At 45.5% G+C, this 17173-nt stretch overlaps 1 protein-coding gene across 1 annotated transcript in view; it reads right to left on the reverse strand.

Moving 5' to 3' along the window:
- The window catches only part of LOC117235632 (protein gustavus), a 152595-nt gene extending 149847 nt beyond the window's left edge, over window positions 1-2748 (reverse strand). The window contains exon 1 of the mRNA XM_033497851.1: window positions 2653-2748. Coding sequence (XP_033353742.1) covers window positions 2653-2669 — 17 coding nt within the window. The 5' untranslated portion in view covers window positions 2670-2748. The remainder of the gene's footprint in view (window positions 1-2652) is intronic.
- Between the last annotated feature and the right edge of the window lie 14425 nt (window positions 2749-17173).

The raw sequence follows: 17173 nt of genomic DNA on the forward strand, positions 1-17173 counted from the left end.
CCTTTCGCGTTCCTTACTTCCTCCGCCTCGAACCTAGACTCTCGTCCCGGCGTACGAACGGACAGAGTTAAAACGTTTGTTGCTCGTGATTAATGGTAGCACGCGCTACGGTCGTTAGAACTTCTTTTCAACGTTTCCCTCTGCCTCTTTTCCTTTTTTCGTTAACGCTTCTGCGATCGGGTATATACGCGGGCAATTTCGCCGAGTTTCACGCTCCTTTTACCGTTACAAGGTAACGCGGGTTCCATCCGCCCCTGACCGGATGACACAACTTCGATTTTACGCGTTTAAATAATGCAGCTCGGCGCGTTACTCTGCGCGCTGTACAGTGATACTTATTGGGAACGTTCCCTCGGCTCCCTAACGTCGAGTCATTATTGCACGCGATAAAATATCGGATGCGGCAGGAAGCTGGTCGTTCCCTTCTTCGTTCTAGATAATCGTAGTTCACGGACGAGGAAAACGAACGACCGTTTTATGTCGCTGCCTAGCTAGCTGCACGCGTTCCAAAATATATGGCGACTAGCAACTTCTAACACGTTTTCGCCTGAGAATACGCGATTTACGCGTACAATTTGTCTCTTGTCGCGAAATATTCCTCTCGTTCTTCAAGTGTTAGGACGCGTGTCAGCGTTAGCTCGTACAATTTTTCACGGAAAATCAAATAGTATCGGCCTCTTGACGACTGAATTCGAAATCACGAGTCTCTATCTTTCCATAGCCGTCAACCTGCGTTTCAATCTTGTTGCGGTGTTCGCCAATTATGCCGTAACTGAGAGCACCGGCGCGAGTTTTGTAGCCACAAATTAATATCGAGATTCCGGTGGCTGACTGATAACCGGCTGGTTCGGGATATGTTATCGTTACCGGATATCATAATGCACGCGTTACATACAGACACCGACGACATTTCGTAATAGTCGTAACAAGATATCAGAACGGTCTATTTGCTTGGTCGTTGGCTGCGAAGCTCACAGGGGACATAACGAATCGAGCCAGCGGAATGTTTCCCGCCGCAGTTTCCGCGATAAGACGAAGGCCACACATTCGTTCGCGGATCGTTTGTAGCGATCGATCGAACGGTATCGACGGGCAAGACAGGCTGAGCGAAATCCATTCAATTTTTCACGAGGTTTCTCGATGACGTTTGATGCGTCTAATTTATTCAGAAGGCGTCGCGTGCTGCGCGCGGAGCGGAAACGTCGTGCCGAGAGAAGAAACGCGGGAAGAGAAAAGGAGAGGAAAGAGAGAATAGAATAGAATAGAAGGCGTGAGTTGACGAAACGAGACGCCGTTAACGCTCGACAGTGTGCTAAGACTGATTTAATGGCGGCACGTAAAAACAAAGAGCACTATTAAAAACGAGTTCTGAATGCGAGCCAACGAGAAGCGCGGAAACCGCTGGTATTTTCAACTCGCGAAGAAAACGTACGGGAAGAGAAAAAGAAATTAGTCGTTTCGCTGGACAAAACAAATTGTAAATATATAAATATACGCGTGCGTGTACAGTTATAGATGTATAGAGAACACGTAGGCGTTGCCAGGTTACTCCTACTGGCATCGGTGTTAATAACGAAGCAATTCATTAGAGTTTACCTCTGGCCGTTCCATGAATTTACCAATAAATTCTCATTACTACTCCGCGAGCTGCGAGCCAGCTCTGTAAGTACGTCACTGAGCGCGAAACGAGCAAACATAAAACTCACGAGAAAACCGTTTGGCCGATCTCGTAACACGGGATGCAAAAATAAAACAAGGATTGCGGGTGGGAGAGGGGAAAGTTGTACGTTGCATTGTCGATATCCATCCCTTACGTAAGCCTTGAGAAGAAGGACGAGTACGGAAGTAACGAGAAAAGAACGCAGCCTCGAGGTCTTCCCGGAACATTTTTACGAGACTAACTACGTATTTTCGTTTCGCCTTCGCCGACTCTTTGACCATTTGGCTCTCGATTCGCGACGTCTTGCGAACGCAGAGAATGATTCTCGTAGATTTTGACACAGAGACAGACGAGATGACGGATGAGAGACCGCAGGATGTTTCTAAGCGCAAAGTCAGACGCTAAACGATTCGCGGGATGAAAGAAAAAGTTGTCCAGAGGAAACTGCAGGGAAGTCGGGCGAGATAATTTTCTAAAAGAATTCCTTTGTGCTACTGGTGAAACACGGGTGAAACGACGTTTTCCGAGAGAGAAGACGAACCGTAAAAAACGCGGCCCGTAAACTCCATAATTATTCACGAAAATGGGAAAAAACAGCCACGGCGAAATTGCCTGAAATTCCGAGTGTCGGGGAAAGGTTTCTCCCCGAGGAAAATTTTGCATAAGATTAGCTCGAAGGACGCGAATATAGGATAGAAAAGCAAAGGCGAAGGGTTCAGCCGGTTCTCACGCGGGTCACGAGGTCCACGGTGTGAAAGCATATTTATTCGATCCATTAGCATCGATTCGCAGGCCAAACTGCAAATTGAATAACTTCAAAGTCACACAAGCCACGTTGTATTAAACGCTGGCGTGTATCGAAAGTACCTCTATATCGATCGACCCTGTTTTTCCGTGACAGGGAAAATTAAACGTCAATGCACGTCGACGGACATTTTTTTGAGGTGAGGGGTTGAGGTACCGAGAACTCGTGGTCGGTAACGTTTACGAACCTATCGTTGCGCTGCATTAATTCCAGCTCGTCGAGTTCCCTTTTAATCCTCTCGAAAACATTTAACCAGTAGTGGCGGCAACATCAAAAGTCACATCCACCGATCACGTAGCACAGACCACTTACCAAGCACGACAAGCTGCCTTTCTAGACAATTATTATCGCGAGGGGACAGACGTCCTTGGATTCTGACACGTTGTCTTCCTGAGAAGTTCCGCGATGGCACGCACGGCTCCTTCCGTCTCGAAGGAAGTTTTCTTCTCGAATCACAGGCCAACTAAACAACTTCGTACTCGGTATTGTTCACACGCGACCGATCAAAGAGCCGTATATCACGATACAACGATAGACAGAGAGCAACGAAGAAGAACGAGGAAACTGCACGCACGCATCACAACATGTGATTCTTCTTCGTCGTCGAGCGAACGAACGTGTCAGCGAACCAACGAAACGATAGAACGACTCAATTGCTTTTTTTATTTGCCTGTTACACTTTCGCAAGTTACCCACGTGACAGCGAATCCACCTTGACCACGAAACAAGGTGCCGATACGAGGCACGAAGCAGCAAGCAACACCGTGAACTGAATTCGGTGGTAGCCGAAGCTACACTCGGGGCACGATTGACTCGCAGGCAGGCGCCGCCTGAGGCGCCTCCACCATCCGCAATGTGGAAACTTCCTCGTGGGCTCGTTACGTCAAGCATCCTTGTTTATCTACAGGATTTCTCCTGCCTTTACCTTCCTGGTTTCTGCCACTGTCGTATGTCACCGAATCGCGAACGACATCGAACTGCCGTGATATTCCTCGTGCTACGATCCAACATCCACAAAAAAAAAAAAGAAAAAAACGTGACTCTTCGTGGAAATAACTTCGATACACTGTTCGTTTCGAACCAACGTGTGTGTGTGTGCGTGTGTGTGTGATCCCTGATACGTTCGCGGCAAAAGGTGCGATAAAAGTGCATTTAGAAAAATGCACGTATGATTCAACTTTGGAAAAAAGAACGATCACCCGAAGCAAACGTTCGTAGAAACGATTTTAGTCGTGATTCTACTTTATCGCAAAATATTTGTTTTTTTTTTTTCAGGAAACCGAAGAAATGCGCGAATTCGATTTACCGTAACGGCAAGTATCGGATTCTCCTTAATAGCGTTATCGACGGAAACGTAGAACGAAGACAACATTTTTTCCCCCCTGCTTTCTAAGACGCCGGTGTGCTCGAAGGTAGAAGGGAAACTTGCCCCTTGGGATCGATCGATTGCCAATAGGTGTTTGTCGATACAAATTCAATATCCTCGCGCGCGCACCCCGTCCGCATACACTCTCACCTCCGTACCAGGGCACTCTATCGACGGTGCAGCTATTTTGGGAATAAAGGCGGGAGAGTCTATGCACGCTTGCATTTTCGAGCAGTTTCTTGAACGGCCGGTCTGTCTACCTAACCGATTCGCGAGCCACGCGCGTCAGAAATATGAAAGTCGCTAATGTTATTGGGTCATCAGGTTCGGCCGGCTCATTTGTCGACATAAACTCGTCGAAACGATCTTGTACACGCGCCTGCTCCTCAACCGAATAGTCGATGAATCTGACAAAACAAAGTTTCTCTTGAAACGAACGTTTCCGCCAACGTTTCTGTAAATTTTCCCGTTCGAAATAACGACAGATAGGATATCGTATCGACGTCTCTCGTCGAACAGAGACTTTGCATCGCTAACCGCTGTCGATACTGGCGAGCACACGCGGACAATAAAGTTCGAACGCCAATCGACGATAGTTGATCCCAAAACGGAAACCGCGTAAATCACTCAGCGATGAAAAGAGAACGAGACGCAAGAACGGAGAACGAAGAATTTACACGCAGCTACTGCAAACTCGGGACTAAAGGATCCCTGTTCGATAAAAGTTAATTTTCTTGCAGGAAAAATGAACGGATTCCGCAGTAGAACGAGCGAAAACTGTCCGTTCGTCGAACATGTTGGAAACGGCGAGAGCGTGGAAGGAAATGTTCGCAAAGCGCTTACTTCGCAGTCGATTTTGACGAAGGTCGGAGCCACGTTAAGAACAATCAGCCAGTAGAATATTGCTTAGGAACAAGTGACTCGTACCTCGAGCAGCCAATATGTATTCCAGGTGCATACAACGACCGAAGGTTCTTGGCCCTTGCGTGCACCGTTAAGTCAGGCGAACCGACCAGTTTCGAAGCCGTGCAGTCACACCTGAAGCCATCTAGCCATCAGTGACGAATTCGATTAATTTAATCGGACGAACGAACGCGGATACAAACGTGTGCTAGATTTTTTCTTCGCATATGCAAATCGTACGACGTAAAGTTCTTTTTTATCGATTCAAAGGTTATCTATACGTGGCACAATCTTTCGGAAAGGCCGTTAAAATTTAACTACGTTCGACGTCAATCGTTTTCAACGTGATTCGTAGTTTGAAGAGCATGAAATTATTATTTATTTAAAGAATGCATCATATATGACCCTAACTCCAAGCAACTCGTTCTAAATTAAAGCATATTCAGCGCGACTAAAATACTGCGAGCCCAAAGCGCAGGAGATCGATACATATTTTCCATATCATTTTAATGTTTCAAGAATCGTCTATTCGCGAGACTCGAACACGAAACAACGATTAAGCGTGACATTTATGCCACGAAATGCATATCGACTCCCTTGCAGACGAGGCCGATCGTCGATTCTCTGGCCAGGCTGCGAACAACGATCTTTTTTCTCCGACAAGTCGTGGTTCTCTGGGTGAAACCCGCGCAAAACAAATGCCAAGTTTTAAAGCCGCAGGTGCGTGCGGACGTGGCATTTATTAAATGATTATTTGCGCTGGACGCAACAAACGTTATTTATACTGGACACGTCAAATGTCAGAGAGGAAAGAGAAACGTTACGAAACGCTGGTCCACGGCTTAAACCGGCGCGACGTTCACCATCACGTTCACGCGTATTCTCGGCGACATAACGCGATATTCGCGTGAAATTTTTGTAGCTTCGGGTCACGTTTCGTCAGACGTTTCGTTCCTGTTTCGACGACCGTACGTACGGTCACTGGTACAAGGCGATTCGCTAGACTAGAGAGTCACGACGAGTTTTCTTTTCTCTCTTTGCGTCACGGTGCGGCACGTCGCGAGAAGACATTACGAAACGAGGATGCGCGCTGCTCGAAAATCGTACGGCGCACCTGTGTAAAGAGAGAGAGAGAGAGAGAGAGAGACCCGTTCAAGAGTCGACTTCATTAACGGAAACGCTGTTCCGTTCCCTGGCGGTGGGTTTCACGCATCGAATTTAAAGACATTTTGCTAATGAGCGACAGAAAAATAGCCCCGCTAGTAACCGACGTGACACGATCGCGCATTAATTTCTATCTGGTCGGGAAAACGTGATTAATCGGAATAATTTTTCAACTTCCAGCGAATATTACGAGAATATTCCACAAATATTCGTACGGTCCGCTTTCCTTCGTTTCTCTGGAGCGTGCACGCGTATCCCGGCAGGAGAATCTAATAATTTTCCCGCGATTTCAGAGCACGCGGACGACCGACCTAACGGGGCCAATTTTCTCCGGGAAATACGATAAAAAGTTACGGGTAATATCGCGTGACATTGTTGCTAATGGGACGACGACGAAAGGTACATGACAGCCAAGGTCTCCGGGCAATGAAAATTAATGTCGCATTCACCGAGATGACTACTACGCGGCTATTACTGGCTCGTGCACGGCTTCGTTACGATCGTGAGATCGCCACCAGCCACCGTTCGATATAATACATATACCGAAATCGATGGACCCTTCAACTTTGACTTTTATGCCTTCTAGCGTCGATGAACATTTATGATCGAGAGTTCGTGAAATAGCTACCACTCGTAAAGCTTTCTGCCGTTTCTGATTTTTTTTTTTTTTTTTCGCTTTTCCGATTTTTCGCCAGAATCGACAGTCGGCCAGTAAAAAATGTACGAAAACGCGCGGAAAGATATATTCGCGACAGCTGCAATCGAAATCGAATTCCTGGCCGATGTACGAGTTTTCTGTGTCTGATTTACCGGACATTTGTCGATGACGCGTAAAACAAACAGCCGCGTATTGATGGAAAGCGAACCGGCTAACTCTGTTACGCGCTTATCGCCAACATGCCGCGAGAACTAGCACGTTGTGAACACACTTTCGGCGATTTGTTATACAAATTTTACTGTTCCCGGTTCTGGCAACCTTTTCCGTCAACGCATAAATACTATTAACACCCTGGGGACCGGCTGCTTCGACTAGCATATAACTTGAATTCCCGGCTGTTTTTGGAGCGATTGAAAATGATTCAAGGCGACCGATATCACGTCTAATATATCGATAACGATTTCCTATTATTCAAGCGTGTAATGTGAAGACACTTTTGTAACATTTCGTTTATATCATCCACTGCTTTTTTTTCTTTTTACTGTTTTATTTAACGGTGGTTAACATTTTTACAGGGTACCGCGTGAAATACGAAAGACGCGAATTCGCGTCTCGATTGGCCAGAGTGTTAAAACCGATTTAAGTTTACAGAATTTCGGTGACCGTGCTCGTCGCGAATGCCGTGCCGGAATATTAATGGACGTTTATTCTAATTACGTTCGCAGCGAGGATGAATCGGCCCGTTAATGACGAAGGATCGATTCGATCGACTGATCGATGGCGCTCCATCAGCCGACAAAATTGACGCGGTAACGCGCAGTTTGCTTTCATTTCGTCGCTTTAACGAACAAATACTTGGCCAGAATCTAATTGCAGCGGATTCGGTCGACGCGACGCGCCAATCCGTCCCATCGTTTATCATTTCGGCATCGAGAAACACGCGAATTGAGCCGTTTCCGCGGTTAAAGTCTTTCCATGCGATTCCACTGATTAATTTCGATTTAACCTTTTCCACGAGCTTCCCCATATTTTTAAGTCCGTGTATCGTGATCCGTGAATTATCGTTCAACGACCAAACAAAAACGAAAATAGGAGCCTCGTATAAAACTGACCTCTAACACGATCGATTTATCGATCTTTCGATTCAACCGATTGAGAAAAGGATAGAGAAAGCTTTCAAGAAGTCTCGAAGCTTCGTAGACCGTAGAGTATTTCGGTAGAAGCTCCGTAGCTAAGGTAAACGAACCGTGAAGTGTCTTTGGAGCTCGTGTAACGAAACGCAGTGACAGACTATGTACTTTCAGACTCAGACACGCGTGCACATGACAAACAAGTGACTCTTAAACATTTTTTTTAAAGCCTCGAGTCGAACGACCATCCGAGACTCGCGCTATCGACGATCCAGCGTGCTTTTCTATCGAATCTCCTTTCTCTGCTTTTTATTGCTGAGAGGTATCTCGTAACTTTGTACGCTGTAATGGAAAACCTTCTTGCCTCTATCCACCACGCCTTAATACAAGAAAGCGATAAACTAAAAAAATTATTGCTCGAGAAATTAACACGAGGACACGGTGAGGAACAATGGCAGATCGTTGTGCAATATTCCTCTTATTGTCACGGTTATTCGTGTAAAGAGCTCCACATAAAATCGCTGAATTGCGGTTTGCATAAAAGCCGATTTATTCGCTACGGCGCGTGTTAATGTAGTAAACGAAACCTGGTCAAGGCGAACTGACTTTACATATCGATTAATTTCCGTTATTAGCACATCTTCGGTAATCCAGTAGTTTTACCTTTTTTTTTTACGGATTCGTCGTGTACGACTTCGCTCGTTCCGTTAGTTTTCCCTTGTTTATACAACTTTATTTATTTAATTATCGTTCCTTTATACATCCGGCTTATTTATCTTTCTGATTGATTAAGATTATTACAATTTTTTTGTAATAACTAATCTCAATGTTATTAAAATATAGGTATAAATAAATTATAAAATCGCCTGCTACGATCTGACATCAACGAATTCCTATCATGTACTATTACGCTGCTTTTTCAACGTACTTTTCGTTATACATTAATTAATATATAATAAGTAACTACTTACATCTAACATTTTTTGCGATTTTAATATTGAAAGACCGTCAAATTAATCGATAAGCCTCGTACAACTTTTTTAACGTTACGCTTTATATTCCAAAAAATGAATGACGTTATACTATAAAATTCAGTGGTCCGTGACTCGGCCTTTTCGATTTCAAAGGGTTGCATAATTACGCGGACACGTGTCCTTCGTAAAATTTGTCGCGCAATATACGAGAATTTGAAATCAATATTAGTTTAAATTGCGTGCGTGCGGAGGTACGAGGACTGACATAGCGTAGCAACTTGTGCATAGAAGAACTCGTATCTAAATCGACGTTGCATCAGCGAGCAGTTGGTGGCGTCGTTTATGAAAGCGACAATATTAATAATACCGTCGATAACAAGCGACATTCCGAGAAAATAATTCCTCCGCGAATTTACATTGCACAGCCGCCAGCTCGATAAACTCTCTAATAATACGCTTCCACGCGAGGATGGGACGCGAGATTCTTCCACTGCAATCATCTTGCGTGAATATTTCATCCAGAATTAGTCGAAGGAGGGAGCACGAATAGCTTCGGTCGCCTACCGTGCCTCTAACTAAGAATTTTCTTTTATCGCACAGAAATTGCGACGAAAGTCGATCTCTTTTTCTCGATATCGCTTCGATCGCGAACGAACAAACAACGGAGGATCGTTGTTACTTGAAACGTTGCCTTCCGCCTCGTCGGTCAGGATCTCTTTTAATGAGCGAAATATTTTTCTCGACACGGACGGAGCCATCCTAAGAAAGAATCGCGGCGAAAAAACGCGTCGTTTCTTTCGCGGCTATCTCTTCGAGAGTTCTTTCGGGCGAAGATTTCCAATTGGAGGCGAAAAGGGACAAAGGATCCTCTCATTTCTCAAGTTGAAATTCCCGGGCTCAAATTGTCTCGTGGCTAAGAGTCCGGCCAGGTTAACAACGCTGGCCCCTATCTCGGCGAACAACGTTCGATAAAGCACGGTGACACAATAGTCGCGGTAAAAAAAAATACGTTGGATAGGAATCGGACACTCCTGCGGTCGATAACATTGTGCTGCCGAGCCGAGACATTGATGCTGACAAGTTTCTTTCCCAACGTGCTCTGTCCCGCCCTCGATAAAGCCCCTGTTTCTCTCTTCGTTCTGTTCTATACGCGGCATCGAAAGCAATGCGGGCGGCCAATGTGGCGATACGTAAACGCGGCACGTGTGACATTTCGACATGCACACGCCACTACGCGACATGCTGCAACGTTAAATAAATAAACGTGTATGTTAGCTTTCTTATGATTTTATACGAGACAGTGGTCCAAATGGAACGCTAATGGATCTCCGGGTTTTCGTTCGCCCGCCTCTGCTCGCCATTGTCAACTGCGACGTCGCGTCGGCCGATTTCATCGTTGGATATCGGAAGTACGTTCGACCACGGTGTTTGTCTTGAGACTAACGCGCGTCGCAAAGATAGAAAGGAAAATAACTTTGAACTAGATACCAAGGGATATAACTTTTAACAGTAAGGGATATCTTTCATTCGATATGATTCGTTACGGAGACCGTAAAGACACATTTACAATTAGTTATAACAAATTTCTATAACCACCATCTGCGATCCATCCGAGGTAAGCAAGAATTAAAGCTACGTAACGAGGCTGGCGTATGCACGATATTTGGTCGTGCGACGCGAAGCGTCTACCTTCGAGTCGACTAACGAACATTACATCACGTCACTTCGCCAGTTGCTACATATTTCGAGATTTAATTAAGAAGACGGTAGTCTCGACGATTGCGCGTATTTCATAAAGTTTCCGCAGCTACTAACGATACCGAAAACGTCGTCGTTATAAGCTAATTATCCGATCGACGACGGAAGAATCATCCGACAGCGCCAGACGTTTTCGCGAAGAATCTCTTCGTTGATAATTCGATGTTTTATTAGCCTGAAAAACGGAAACGCGTCTGTATCGTGAGAATTTCTTTCGACGATACGTTACACGTATTCCGGTTAGCTATTCTCTGACGAATGGAAAATGCGCGCGTACGTATCGAAGAATCGCATGTAGCTGCATCGCGCGTCACAGATATTCTAATGGCAACAGTGTCGCTTGCCAAGCGACGTTCCTTTTTTCCATTTGCGCTTCGCCTCTATCCGATGCTATCCTGAATTTTCCCTCTCGTCGTGAGGAAGCGGAGAGCAGCGCGATAGGCGTGAAAAAGTCTGGGTGCTCGCGACGCGTTATTGCGCTCGTTAAGCTCGTGAACGCGCATCGTTTTGTAACGGGCCGCGCCTCTTTAATCGCGCGTTTATATTCCTCGCAGTGACACCGGGGCGGGATTAAAAAATTACGGGGCCGTAAAGCAAGTCGGTATAGAGGCGGTGCTACTACCTATATACGTATATAACTAAATCGCAGTGACATTTCAGCGGAACGGTACGATATGAAAAGCCACGAATAACGAAGGCGCACGAATAACGTCCGGCCGATAGTCGTATCAAATGAAACGTTCCTTCCTTTTCTTCCTATTTTTCCTTTCTTTAGCTCTTTTCTTTGCCTAGATGCACAGGGGTCACCAAAGAAACTTCCCTATGAATATTTCATGCGCATAGTCGTACGTTTATGTCTGTATATATGTACCCAGTCATTTCATAATATTGTTCAGACTGAGGTCGCTGGGAATAAAAGGACCGTAGCATAAGAGGGAGAAAAAGAGAGAGAGAGAGAGAGAGAGAGAGAAACACGCCCTGCACACCGACTCAATCGCGACTCAGAAATCCAACTCGTTGTCTGGAAACATCGTTGCCGAACAAATTAGCGATACAAGCTCGTTGTTAACGACAGCAATGGAAACTGTTTGTCCACGTTTTCTCCCGGTTATGTCATACAGACACGATTTACAGCCTCTGCCAATACCTTTGCACTCGCTGCTACTACTATCGTTTTCTTTCACTTGCGTAATACCAGATACACGTATGTTGGTCAAGGCAATTGGGTTAAAACATCGATGACGAACACGAATCTCGTGAATTTTCGCTTGTGAAAGCGATCCGAACGGTTGGCCAGTAACGCCGCTCTAAAGACCGTTCCATCGATCATTCGCAGAAACTTATAAAAGGCGAATTAGAAAACGAAAAATTATCCTACGGATCCTCGAGAAAAATATTCGTAAACTCTGCTCGCTGCGAAAGACAAACCGAAAAGACAAGATTTCGAGAGGAAAAAAGAAAGGAGAGACGAGAAAAACTACAACGACGTTAACGTGCACGTAGATAAAACGCGATTCGAGAGGCGGTATTCGATAAGCGTGGAAACGAAGCGGCCTCTCGTCGACGTTTCCGATCAATCGACGGTGAAACAACTCCGGCGAAATTACGGCGCCATCGAAAACGCATTTAACACCGGTTCACCGAAACTCGTTCGCGCTCGGCCGGATCGCCGTCCGCGCCGCGTCGGTCGACGGACGCACGCCGTTTTCGTGCCGTGCGGCGTTCCGTGGACCGATCGTATACATTGTACAACGTACACCATCACCTCGCTTTACACGCTCAGCTGGCGCTTGCTGGAGCGCGCGCGCGCGCGTCGCTACCACTCAACGAGAAATGCATTTGCCCGTAGAAGGAGACGCCATTTTCAGTGGCGCGGCCTTTGTACAAAGTGCTACTCGTTTTCCGCTGTCGCTTCTACTCTCGACTGGTCTCTACATAGAAAATAGAGTTTACGATACACGCGTACACACGCCCCATGCACCATTTTCCCATGGTACAGTCTGATTCTTACAAAGCAGTCCTTACGCGTTTGTTCGTGAAACCCCGGTATACGTGGAAACGTTTCTCTTGTAACACAATGTAGCTCGATGTTTTCTCCTTTCTTTACAAAGAATTTTTATTCTGTGTGTTTAACGAAGTTTGAATTGCTTCGAGTTATGATACCTTGCGATATACCTATGTCCGGTACTGCCGCTTTTAAATTTATCTTTCACGCGGTTAAAGTTAGCATTCGATAACGTGAAACGTTAAAGTTGGCTGCTATCTTTTCCATTGAAACTACAACCGTGGATTTGATCGATAATCACGGTCGTTGCGCTAAAATCAGCCTGTACGTAGCAGCTCTAGAATTGAAATTCTTATCGTTCCAGCGAATATTTTTAGCCGACACCTGCACAGACTGCGTCGTCGACGCGTAATTAAATTACAATTCCTGTGTTCCCCGCGAAAAATTAGTACCAATTCGTTCGAAAGATCGAAAAACGCGATTAAATTTATTCGACGCGCGAACAACGACCTTTCTCTAAACGGAACTAAGTAACGACTGACGGACTCCTGGAATCTTTGAAACGGGTAATTCTCCTATTTTCAGCGAGAACATCCGAGTAATAGTTCGTTTCTCTGGTGTCGTCCTCGTTAAGTAGAAACGGACGAGTGCGAGCGAGCGTACGTCCGTGCTTTTCGCAACGAAACTCGACAGACCGAAGCAGAAGCGAAGCGAAGGTTTATCGCTTTATCGTCGCCTCGTGAAATGTAATGACACATGAGAAATCCTGACGCTGAATTCCCTTCCACCGTAGATAGTAGATCTTAAGACGAAGAGTAGCTACACAGTGCCAACGAGATCGATACGATTCCATCCGAAGAAACGGCATCTTACGAAATTCTATCCTGTTTTCTCGCTCGTCCCGTTCTCGTTTTTTTCCTCCGAAGAGTATGTTATCCGAAATTCGAGAAGCAAACGAAAACTACCACGAGAGGAAGCTGCGTAATTTCTATACGTAAGACGCCGAGACTTCGATCTGGCGAAAAGTTTGACACAGTTCGACAGCAGGTTTGGCGAGGAAATTTCGAGCGCACGAATTCCGAATTGACGGGGCATCTTCCAACTTTTGAATTTCAGGGACGTCGATACGCGTCTAAGACATGTGACGAAGTTTCCTTCGAAGTTCACGTTCGATTCTTATCGACTCCGCGACACAGAACAGCGACGAAGCCGTTGACCCGATTGCTTTCATCGAACTAATACCAAAGACAGAGACACACGTGGCCACGTTTACACGCGTCCCTTCTCCGATAGTCAGAGAACAGATGACAGCGTCTGGTGTGGGTGGCTACTGAAACACCCATTGTCGGACCAGATTCCCAGTGACAACCGAAAGATGAATTAATCCGAGTACCAACGAAATATAGCAGGGAAGAAGGCCAATATCGCTAGAGATTAATACGAAAAAGTAATATCTTCGTGTTCGCTTGGTATTTAAGGAAGTTCGTATATCGTATCGTGTTAAAAGAATTATCGTATAATTTGAATTATTTCGTTTTGTCTTCTGGGAACTGGAAACATGTAATAAGAAATATACGGACGAACGCGTTTAATAAATTTCAATTCGATAAATAGATTTAAGATGGATTGTTTTCGTTAAAACAAAAGGGTAGTTTATATTACAACACTGTCCGTTAACAAGCTGCATATCGGAATTGCGTGTTTAGCTAGAAAATCCGTTTAGCGGTTCGCTATTGGATTACCGCTCTATACCGATTCGCTAACTGGAAAACCTGATGCAATTACGTATCTGAATTGCCTGGTTTTTGCCTGGAACCGCGCTCGACACCGCCTCTCGGTTCCAGCAGGCATAAAATTTCCAACGACTGGTGGAACGTCGGAAGCAGGAGCCTCGCGTCGACACCGAGGGATGAAAATAACGAAGCTCGAGGAAGTCGAGCTACTTTGTTTACAGCAACGACGACGTTATCCCCAAAGGATACTGGAGGAGCGCGCGTCTTTCACGTTCAAAGTTTCCAGAAAGCAGCGAGCGGGCAGAAGTTGCGGAAGGTTCTGAGAGACTCGTAAACGGACGCGGCGAAGCTTATGAGTTTTAAATCGCGAGTTATAACGCGTGGCGAAGAGCTGCTTAGCTTTTCGGCCGGGGATCCACTCGGCTGCTTTGACCCGAGTAACGTTACATCGCCTATTCCAAACGACGTTAGCCGAGTTCTCGCGAGTCGGAGAGACTCTTCCGGCGGTACAAGCACAATCTAGTTTACCCCGTTACCCTGGCTAAATTAGAAAAAGTAACCTGACGCGCTCGAGCCGCGCAACACCGCAACCGCCGTTCCGCGTTACCATCGAATCTCGTTAAAATAACTTTTCGCATTATCACGACCGCATGTGTTTGCCCGCGAAACCGAGTCATCGGTTACCTTCAACTACGATCTCGTGTTTTCGAAAACGAGAGCACCGTTTTCTTTCAGCTTCGTACTCGGACATTGTGTAATCTCCGACATTTATGTGTTTATACTTGCATCGTTATACGTGTAAACTTTCTCGACCCCGTTTCTAACTTCTTCGCATATGTAAGCGAGATATCTGCTTCTTGATACGTACGAACGAACGTCGGTTCGTTTAACAAGATAAAGAAAAAAAAAAAATAGGGGAATTTGTATTTTTAAATGCACAGAGATGGTGGCTAAAAGTAACGGGTAGGTAACTATACATATGCAACTGTTTTTGGAAGCTGATCCGTTACAGCATTCGGCCAGTGTAGCGTATGCTGAAATACTGTATTTATTTATCCAAATATGTTACCGAGCCACAGTATCGTATAACTTCAAATTAATTTATTTCACTTTGGTAGATCGCGTATGTCGTTCCACGAACAAACTTTTGTTTGATAAAAGCAATGAAGATCGTAATATTCGGGAACAGGCAGAATCACGATCGCCGTAACATCTGCTTTTGTTATAACATCCTGATTTTCTTGGGAAAAATTGTTCCCTTGGTAATAACGTAAAGCTTCGAATGCTTGCAGTGCTCATAAGTTAGGCCTTCCTCCATACTGTGACGTGAGCCAGCCGGCCCCAACGATTTTTACGATTGCGACGCTTAGGCGGAAAACACTATACTCCGCGCGTTCTAGCATCCTGAATAAAACGTGACGTTTCAGAGCGCGTTTATACGTACGAAAGTTCATAGAGTAAACGAACAAAGAAGAACCAAAGAACCAATCGTTCTACGATATAAAAAGAGCTTAACAAGAGACTTTTATTTGACAAGAATATAATCGTTTGAAAAAATAGTTACGTTCGGCACACGTAGACACACGCGTGCACAAACGGGAGAGAAACAAAAGATCGGTCGACCGGTTCTGTATAATAAATCCAAGCCCGCAGCAGGAAGCCATGAATCAGGAAGTGCAACGATTATTGGAACAAGACACGCGGCTGCTACACCGCTGATTAACGTGAAATCGTCGTATAAGAGAGCCAAGCGACTGGCTATACAGAAGGTAATAATACGATTACCGATCGTCGTTACACGCGAGCCGTCAATTCTGCCCCGAGAAAGGCTAGAAACCGTGTACGACCACATTAAATGCGTAAAACCATCGCGGGACTATAGGGACACATCCGCGATTCCATTGGACGGAATAGTACGACAGAAAAAAAGAACAACGTAACGTCGTGGTAACGGTTGTTTACAATCGGACATCGGTAGATAGCAAGTTCTTACGAAAGCCGATTACAAGCCGGACACACAGTGTTTCTCGGTTATTGCAGGTTAATCGCTTAAACACAGCCAAGGTTGGCGTAATATTGACGATAACGCGGAGTACGGCACCGACGTGCGGTCTCTTTTTTCCTCGTTACACGTACGTGATGTTTCAAGATCGCTTTCATAATTGAAACCGTTCCGTGTAAATTGGAAAATGATCGTCCAGTCCCATCCCGTGGCCCGTTTCACCGGCCAACGTTATCTCGTTCGGCGAGAAATGCCCACGGTGAAATTGATATTTGATTGCTTTCCTGCATTGTGAACAGTTTCCCTCGTTGTCCCTTTCCGGCTAAAATTTTAACGCGAGCGGCCACGGTTCTGTTCGAATACGAAACTCTAGAAACACTGTGGAGAAATATCGTAAAGTTTTTGCCCTGTATCGGTCACCAAAAAAAAAAAGCCGGCATCGTTTCTTCGAACGAGCGTAAAGCAAGCGGGAATTTTACGGACGACAGCAGAGCGCCGAAAAACCGCCGAAACCGCTCGCATACCGAAGCTAGAAATTACATACTTACTGCTCGTAATGAGATTATCGCGAGCAGTTGAAGGGATTTCGAACGAAAAACGCACGAAACGAGATAGAAGCGAAGACAAGGTACAGCGGATGCGTAAACAATGCACCCGATCGTACATCCGATAGCGAATTCGCGAACGACTTTATCGATCGATTCGTACCGATGTGACATGGTTTTAAATTCGTGGTGGCCACGCTCGTGTGCACGCAACTTGGAAGCCGAGACGATTAACCCAAAGATCAAAAATGCACCGTGTGAAATTCGACGAATACCGTATCGCTACCGAATATACGCAGCAGGACGATTAGCGTTACTACATCGATAGAATTGGATGTACATACGTCGAACGTGCGTGGCGATCGGTATTTTCAAACGGTCGGAATCGTTACCGCTTCCAGACGGCAAACTGTCCATGGAATGGCGTATCTTTAACGAGCGCATCCGTATTGAAACGTGTCGGTGTTTCG

Source organism: Bombus vosnesenskii, unplaced genomic scaffold, assembly GCF_011952255.1.
Source record: "Bombus vosnesenskii isolate JDL3184/JDL3185 unplaced genomic scaffold, Bvos_JDL3184-5_v1.1 scf7180000013316, whole genome shotgun sequence".
Classification (NCBI taxonomy): Eukaryota; Metazoa; Arthropoda; class Insecta; order Hymenoptera; family Apidae; genus Bombus; species Bombus vosnesenskii.